General features: G+C 39.4%; 1 protein-coding gene across 1 annotated transcript; it reads left to right on the top strand.

Annotated features, from left to right (window-relative positions):
- The first annotated feature begins 254 nt into the window (after positions 1-254).
- Positions 255-8884, top strand: LOC108699295 (galectin-related protein). The gene is made up of 4 exons (XM_018231294.2): positions 255-443; positions 4204-4292; positions 5788-5962; positions 7858-8884. Exons 1-4 carry the CDS (start codon positions 417-419, stop codon positions 7999-8001), a joined length of 435 nt encoding a protein of 144 aa, XP_018086783.1. The 5' UTR covers positions 255-416; the 3' UTR covers positions 8002-8884.
- Positions 8885-9090: the final 206 nt, after the last annotated feature.

Raw genomic sequence — 9090 nt, 5'->3', positions numbered from 1 at the left:
TTCTCTGTCTGGTAGATCAGTATAAAAACATAATTTCACAACAAATATGTTTTGGTGATATTTTCGTGTCACAAAGCCCCAAACTCAAGGTTGTATTGACCAAAGACGTTATTGCCAGCGTTGATTAAGATCCCTCATCTCTCTGGTATGAAGCCCTTTTCTTTCCAGAGAAATGCACCTGTTTGCTAAGACTTCTGCCCAGTCAGAAGGAATGTTTGGAGTGACTATGGTTACCCATTGGAAGCTTTCTGTTTGAGGTGGTGACTCAGCTCTTCAGGCAGCGCTATCCTTAATTCTGTTGGCTGTAGATAAATCCCCTGGCGCTCTTTCTGTGGTTTGTTTCTTTTTGAACAAAGAACAGAGACAGTGAAAGTGATAAAGCTTCTAGTCCACGGCTGGCAAGGAACTACAGAACAATGACAGAAAATGACAGATGCCCGAGCGTGAGTAACCAACACCAATTCATTCCACTTGATGGCAACCATTAGGCGAAGTAGACTTTTGCTTTTGAAACACCTTCGTTTTGCAGGGAAATACATCTTGATTGTTGTTGTATTCATGTATAATGACTATAATAACAAAAACATTTCAACCAACGACACATTGTAAGAAAGTTGGGCACAAGCCCAAGGGGTGACGTATTGCATTAGACGGACAACAGTGGCAGAACGAGAAGAGATGAATAGGAATTGTATCAGTGAAAAGTTGAACCTGATAAATGTACTGACACTATGTCGGTGTTTTCCATTCTGTAGAACAACTCCCTTGGAGCAGTGGTGGGGGGAGGGGGGGTTGACTCTATATGCCATGTAGGGTAAGACTTGGAGAGAACATCTACACCTGAATGGTCATTAAGAGTGAAATCTTATTTGTTGCCCTTGATATCCTTGGAACTATGGCTGAATGTCTGCTACACCAATATGTTATAAACTTATTATGAGATTAGGGGGTCCTGATGAAAGTTAGGACCCCAAATGGGAGCTGAAAAGGTCTGTACTATGTATATAAATCCCACTATCTCTGCACCAACTGTCATTCTATATAACAGCTGGATTGTTGCAATTTACCTACAATGTGGCAATATTCTGAATTTCTAACTTTATCAAATTCTCATAAATTCAGAAGATACTATATAGACTTATAGGAAGAATTATAGACTTGATGTAGGAAAAGTACTTTAGCACCTACTGTATTCATTTTTCACTTTGCTCACCTCTGTGTAACCAACTTTGAAGTGGATTGGCAGAAGGAACCTGCAGCCCAGGGGATTTGAATGTTTTCCAATACAACATATGCAATAACTCACCTCTATATGAAATATAAGGGTATATTTATCAAAGAGGGAAGTTCCGCCACTAGAGTGAAATTCCGCCACTTTCCATTACTTTTTATAGGCGTATTTATCAAAGGGTGAACTTTCACTTCACCCATTGATAAATACGCCTTTCAAAATCCCATAGAAATGAATTGAGAGCTGCGGAATTTCACTCTAGTGGCGAAACTTCACTCTTTGATAAATTTACCCCTAAGTTCCTAATTTAACTGGTTGATTGCAACAAGTGAGTGTGAACTGACTTTGAGTAATCTTTACTAATTTAAGGAGATTTTTCAAGTAATTTTTTGTATTTCAAGTTGTTTTGATGACTCATGTGTTGAGTATTTCCTAAATATTTTGACTTCCTGAGCCACTCAGGATATGCCTAAAATAAGAATAAGATATGTTGTAGATCTACATTGGTTCCATGTCTTCTGAGTATTCAGAAGAGCTGGTAAGGATTATAAATTCAGGGAAAGATATACATGGATTCACACTCATTAAAAGCACATCAAGGGTGAAATAAATGTTTTGGTATCTCATACAATTCCATAATGACATTTAACTTTTGTTGAGCTGACTATACATTATATAGGGGCAGATTTATCAGGGGTCAATTTTATGGGAGTTACTAAAAACTCGCATAAAATCGAAAATCTAATTTTTAAAAAATGGGTGGATAGGTTAGATCTGCAAATTCGAGGTGTATTTTAAAAAAATTTGTTTTTCCAAAAGTTCAACAAATGACTCCAAATTGATTGTAGGAGGTCCCCCATAGGCTAAAATACCAATTTGGCAGGTTTTAGAGGGCGAATAGTCAAAGTTGAATTCTTAAAGGGACAGTACATGATAAATTTCAAAATTCGAATTTCAAATTTATTTTTTTTTAATTCTAATCGAATTTGGGTTATTCCCTAGTCGAATTACACTAAAATAAACTCAAAATTCTATTTTCAATTTGACCCTTGATCTGCCCCTATATGTGGATGGTGCACTACCAACCCCAGCTGATATCCACGTACAATGGATACCAGACAGTTCCAAAATCAGGCCGTCTGTCACACAATATCAGCCAATTTATGGTGCATCATTTGTGGCCTGTGAATGGCCACCTTAATTTCTTCTTATGTTCCTTATGACTTGGCCATCAGAGTCTTCTGTTCTTCTCACTCTCCTCACATGACATCTGAAGTCAAGCATGAAACATCTATTGCCAATAGCTATTTGCCACACAGAGCCGCTTCATCCCTGAAATGCCCCATTTCACTGATACACATTGATTAGCGGTATTTGAATACACTAGCTGATATATCAGTTATATGACAAATCAGCCCAAGGCCCAATCATATGCAGATTCAAGTCAAGAGCCCAAATGAACAATAAACAAACTTCTTTACAAAATCTAGATTCTAAGAAAAAAGGGGCAGATTTATCGAGGGTCGAATTTCGAATTTGAAAAACTTCGAAATTCGAATTCCAAAAGACCAACCGAAATGAAATTGTTTTCGTTTGGCCGAATAGGTCAATTTTGATCGTATTCTAATCGTACAAAGTAACAGTGCATTCGAATTTTGACCCTTGATAAATCTGCCCCTTGGTGTTGCAGAGAGCCTGGAAGAAAAGTTAAAACCATTTTCAGGTCCTTAGGGTTGTTTGCGCTAAATTCTAAAAAGGTTTAAAAAAAACTATTTAGCACAATGGCTGAACCAAATACAGATATGGGACCTGTTAACCAGAATGCTCAGGCCTTTCTGTAATTTGGATCTCCATAATAAGTCTACTGCAAATTCATTTTAACAAACCCAAGAGCATTGTTTTGCCTCCAATACGGGTTAATTATATCTTACTTGGGATCAAGTACAAGGTACTGTTTTCTTACTACAGAGAAAAAGGAAATCATTTTTAAAAATTAGAATTATTTGATTTAAATGGAGTCTATGGGGAATGGCCTTCCCATAATGCAGAGCTTTCTGGACAACAGGTTTTCAGATAATGGATCCCATACCTATACCCCACAAAGAGGTGAGTCAACTATGCAAGTATTAAACCTGCTATGAGAAAGGCTACACATGATCCTTCATGGCCCTCTTACTCCTGTCCCAACTTGCTCTTTACTCATAAGGTGTGTTGTCTTCTCTCTTTTACTCCCTTGTGGCTATTAGGAATGTACAGCAAGAATTCCCTGCTCTGTATAAATAAAAAATATACAAACATAAATATTTATGGGGGAACTCCACAAAAACATAACTTAAGCTTTTTGAAAAGTAAACATAATTTCAAGCAAGTTTGCAATATACATCACTTAATAAATATGCAGATTTTTCATGATTTTTAATGGTTTCTCGCAGTTCCCTAAGCCTAGCCCCCTGCTCTCCTGCTGATCTGTCTGACTACTTTGCTGAGCTGACTGACTACTGTTACTGTCCTTAGGCTGCATCCTCCAAATCCCACAATTCCCTGCACATGTGATTTCAATAAGGAATGGAACATGACAGTGCAATGCATTGTGGGTTATGTAGTTCCTGCATGCTGTCTGTAAGCTGTGGAGAGGTTGTTACAATTTGTAACATCAGTGTTTAGTCCCTCCTTCCCTGCCAGGATTTCAAATGATGCAGAAAGAGAAGAACTGTTAAACAGCATAGAAAATGGCATTTATTTATACTTTTTGAAGAAGCAGGTAACTGTGATGGGTACATTAGGGGTTTCTATGCTTTATAAAATTTTGGTTTGGAAGCCGGAGTTCCCCTTTAATGGGAATCCTCCTCCATTATTTGTATTGTACCGGAATCACAGGAAGGTGAAAGATTAATGAAAAAATATTAATTACAGTTGATAGATCTCTCTAATAGGCAGACATCGTAAGCTTCTAATGTCCAAACATTTTGCAGGCGGTACAATATTTTGGAAACATCAAAGGAGGAATGAAACCAGCTATGAAGATCACCATTATGGGCATTGTGGATGACAAACCAAAGAGGTAGAATTTTTCATTACACGGTTAATAGAATCAAAGCCCCACCCCCTGGCTATAACAATATATCAAACTCATGTCAAATAACATTGGTTAACAAATATAAGAAGATATTTTAAAAATGAACCTTTCATTCAAACCAAATTCTTCTTGCTCGGTGACCTTCAGACACACATAGTACTTTAAATGTCAGATTGGAAGACAGAAATGAAAACTAAATAAAATAAGGACCTTATATCACTGCCATATGCTTTATATTCACAGCTCGGTTTAATGGGATCCTGTCATGGGAAAAATGTTTTTTAAAACACATCAGTTAATAGTGCTGCTCCAGCAGAATTCTGCACTGAAATCCGTTTTTAAAAAGAGCAAACAGATTTAATTTTGAAATCTGACATGGGCCTAGACATATTGTCAGTTTCCCAGCTGCCCCAAGTCATGCGACTTGTGCTCTGATAATCTTCAGTCGCTCTTTACTGCTGTACTGCAAGTTGGAGTGATATCTACCCCCCCCCCCAGCACTCTAACAACAGAACAATGGGAAAGTAATGAGATAGCAGCTCCCTAACACAAGATAACAGCTCCCTGGTAGATATAAGAACTGCACTCAATAGTAAAATCCAGGTGCCACTGAGACACATTCAGTTACATTGAGTAGGAGAAACAACAGCCTGTCAGAAAGCAATTCCATCCTAAAGTGCTGGCTCTTTCTGAAATCACATGACCAGGCAAAATGACCTGAGATGCACCTACACACCAATATTACAACTTGAAAAATACACTTGCTGGTTCAGGAATGACATTTTATATTGTAGAGTGAATTATTTGCAGTGTAAACAGTGTAATTTAGAAATAAAAACTACACCATAAAAATCATGACAGAATCCCTTTAAAGGAACAGTTCAGAGTAAAAATAAAAACTGGGTAAATAAATAGGCTGCGCAAAATAAAAAATGTTACTAATCTAGTTAGTTAGCCACAAATGTAATGTATAAAGGCTGGAGTGACTGGATGTGTAACATAATAGCCAGAACACTACTTCCTGCTTTTCAGCTCTCTTGGTTTCCACTGATTGGTTACCAGGCAGTAACCAATCAGAGACTTGAGGGGGGGGCACATGGGTCATAACTGTTGCTTTTGAATCTGAGCTGAATGCTGAGGATCAATTGCAAACTCACTGAACGCTTATGTCCCATGTGGGCCCCCTTCAAGTCACTGACTAACTCAGAGTTAGAGAGCTGAAAAGCAGGAAGTAGTGTTCTGACTATTATGTTAGACATCCAGTCACTCCAGCCTTTATACATAACATTTTTGGCTAACTATATTAGAAACATTTTTTATTTTGCACAGCCCATCTATTTACCCCGTTTTTATTTTCACACTCAACTGTTCCTTCAAGGACAGGAGTAGCCAAAGATGGCAGCCAATATCAGAAGGTATACAGCCAACCTAACGTGTATTTCCATTAACTGTAACATGAATGATGTTGTCCTGTGCACAGTTTTACAGTCAGTTTGCTGTGTAACCCCAACGACATGGATCAGGATGTTGCACTTCTACTGAGAGTCAACTTTCAAGAAAAGTCAATAGTTCGAAATGCCAAGTTTGCTGGAATTTGGGGGACAGAAGAAGGAAACATTCCATATTTTCCTTTCACAGCAGGGGACAACTTTAAGGTGAGGTTATTCATAAAGTGTAGCAACTTCTGTTCTTCCGTAAACATAATTACCTCCCGTTTTCAGGTGTGCTTTGCCAATGGCACGAACCTCCTATTATGACTATTTATATAGTCAATTAACCTGTTCCACCCACATACATAACTTCATTCTGCTTGAATGTGTCACAGGGTCATTGGATACATAAGGAGCACCTCATAGTCTGCTGACACGTGAACCTCCACATATATAATAGACCTCTGCTGATCATTAAAGGAGAAGGAAAGCTCCAAGACAGTTTATTGTCAACAGATTAGCCACAATAGTGCAAGCTAGAACGCTATATTTTTTCTGCAGAATGCTTTACCATACCTGAGTAAACAGCTCTAGAATCTCTCTCTGTTTGTTTAGGATAGCAGCTGCCATATTAGCTTGGTGTGACATCACTTCTTGCTCAAGTCTCTACCTGCTCACTCATAGCTCTGAGCTCAGATTAAAGCAGGGAGGGGAGGAGGAAAGAGAGAGGAGCAAACTGAGCATGCTCAAGCCCTAACCCTGTAGATTTATGCTGAAAACAGGAAGTCTGATACAGAAGCCCATGAGTACACAATAAAAGGAAAGAAATGTGGTGTTTCTTTTGACAGAGGACTCAGAGCAGCATTACTTTGAGGGTTTACTGGTGTATTTATATAGACCTTCTGATAAAGAGGAGGGGGGGGTCTATCTGGGGTGGGGGGTATGGTTTTTTTTCCAAACACATAGGCTAGAAATGTTGTACTTTATGTATTGGGCTTCTGTAAAAACCAAGGCAACCACAGCCCTTTAGCAGTAAAGATCTGTGTCTCCAAAGATGCCCCAGTAGCTCCCCATCTTCTTTTCTGCTGATTCACTGCACATGCTCTGTGCTGCTGTCACTTACTGAGCTTAGGGACCCACTCACAATATACAGTACACATAGAATAGAAATGTCACAATATAAGGCTGATTAGTAATTAATACAGATAATTACTACATGGCAGCACAGAAACCAGTGCAATTAGCATCAGAATTTAATAATCAGCCCTGTAGCATCAGCTTATATTACAGACCAACCTCATTTTCTGCTGGATAATTTGTGACGAGCCCTAAGCTTAGCTTCTCAACAGCTGCTCAGAGACCACACAGCATGTGAGTGTCACAGACACTTTCCAAGATGGTGACCCCCTGTGACAAGTTTGAAGTCCTGGATCATTGCTGCTATTGACAAGCTGAAACTTTAGGCTGGTGCAATACGTTCACTATATAAAATATGGCATTTTTTTAGCCCTATTCATTTTTAGGGTTTAGTTTTACTTTAAGAGTGGTTTGGGTATCCAAGCTTATTGTGATCTTAAGATCTCCAGTTAATTGCTGTATATAGTTTATATATGTGAGAGTATACACAGTAGGTCTGTAAAAATATGTCCAATGTGGTTCATTTGGAGGGTTGAACTTGATGGACTTTGTTTTTTTTCCCCCAATCCAACCTTACTTTATAACTATATGTCTACGGCTGATGTCAAATGCTGTAGATACCTATTTTTATCGCTTGGAGTTCTTATCAGCGAGATATCGTCTCACTAACCTTCTGTTTGTGAAAAACAGACCAAGGTCTTTTCCCATAAACAGCCACTTTACAACTAGTATAACAAGTTTTAACCTTGTTCAAGGAATAATTATCATGGGCCAGTGATATTCAGAATTTGAATTGAAAAAAAATCTCAATATCTTTAGAAACTCTGCAAATATTCCCCCTGTTGTTATTTATTTGAATCCACAGAAGTCCTGTATCCATACAATCAGTAGAGACAGAATTCCTTCTGAATTCTCAAAGAAAAGGGTAATTGTGTAACTCAAGTTGCCTACGTGATGACGTTTGTTGTTGTTTTTTTGCACAGATGGAAATCCTGTGCGAACACCAACAGATGCGGTTGACCCTGGATGGACAGCAGCTTTGTGACTTCGCACATCGAGTTCCACAGCTCAGAACAGTCATTGGATTAAAAGTCACTGGGGATATCAGGCTTACTAAAGTGGCATGAGAAGATGGGCTGTACCTTCCACAGGAGCCATATTTGTTGCTGTCATTATCAGGATTTACTCGTTATTAGGGTTGCCATCCGGCCAGTATTTTACCGGCCCAGCCGGTAAAACACCTGCCAAGGCCTGGGCCGGTATCACAAATTTACCGGCAATGTAGCTGCCGGTAAATTTGTAATACCCTTCAAAAAGACCCCTCGGCCTGCCCCCAATTCCCTGTAACTTAGCTTCTGTCCTCCGTTCGGTTCTCCGCGTCGTGGACCGCCCGTTTTTGCGGCCCGGCCTGCCCCTTTTGACGTCACACCCAGCACCTTTTGTTCCCGCCCCCCACCAGCCGGTAACAAATATAGGAAAATGTGGCAACCCTACTCATTAGGGTAGGACTACATGGCCAATTCAGCCGCTATCTGACGCAATGTGCAAAATCGCAGGCGTCACGTCGAATACGACTGAAACAAGGTAAGTAATGGCAGTGTCGGATCGTGTCGCATTGTTGATGTGACACGACTGGCGGTTGCAGAAGCAGCATGCAGCGTCTGCATCCGACTGTCGCGTCGCATCAATGCTGCTACACGATGTGACCATTGAATTACTTACCTTGTTTCCGTCGCATCCGACGTGACGCCTGCGATTTTCCGCAGCGCGTCGGATCGCGGCTGAATAGGCCATGTAGTCCTGCCCTTATACATAAGCTTGCAATTACAGAACGGAAAGCCTACTGCTGTAGAAATGAAGTTGTGTGCATTTTACTGGCCCGGCCTATATTTAAATCAGGGGCTATAGATTCAATAGGTTGCTGTGCAAACAAATAAAATGTCATTGTCATCAAAACAGAAAGGTTTTTATTTAGCTGAAAATGTGTAGTAAATGTAATAGAGTAGAATACTGTTGGGTGGAGATTTATTTGGAGGTTGATTATGATTATGGTTAGAAGTCCAATACCATATAAAAAAGAACAGTAAAGCAATGGGAATGCAAATGAAGTACAGGTATGGGATCTATTATCTGGAAACCTATTATCCAGAAAGCTCAGAATTATGGAAAGGCCGTCTCCCGTAGACTCCATTTTATCCAAATGTTATTTTTCTGTG

The sequence above is a fragment of the Xenopus laevis genome, chromosome 8L (genome assembly GCF_017654675.1).
Source record: "Xenopus laevis strain J_2021 chromosome 8L, Xenopus_laevis_v10.1, whole genome shotgun sequence".
In the NCBI taxonomy this organism is placed as follows: domain Eukaryota; kingdom Metazoa; phylum Chordata; class Amphibia; order Anura; family Pipidae; genus Xenopus; species Xenopus laevis.
The sequence above is the reverse complement of the archived record's forward strand: the minus strand, read 5'-3'. Positions and strand labels throughout refer to the sequence as shown.

What these genes read in the sequence shown, in the direction of transcription:
- LOC108699295 (XM_018231294.2), top strand. Translation starts at nt 417, where the DNA reads ATGACAGAAAATGACAGATGCCCGAGC. An exon ending in AAAATGACAGATGCCCGAGC is followed by an intron (nt 444 to 4,203) that starts GTGAGTAACCAA and finishes AACATTTTGCAG; the next exon opens with GCGGTACAATATTTTGGAAA. An exon ending in CAGCAGGGGACAACTTTAAG is followed by an intron (nt 5,963 to 7,857) that starts GTGAGGTTATTC and finishes TTTTTTGCACAG; the next exon opens with ATGGAAATCCTGTGCGAACA.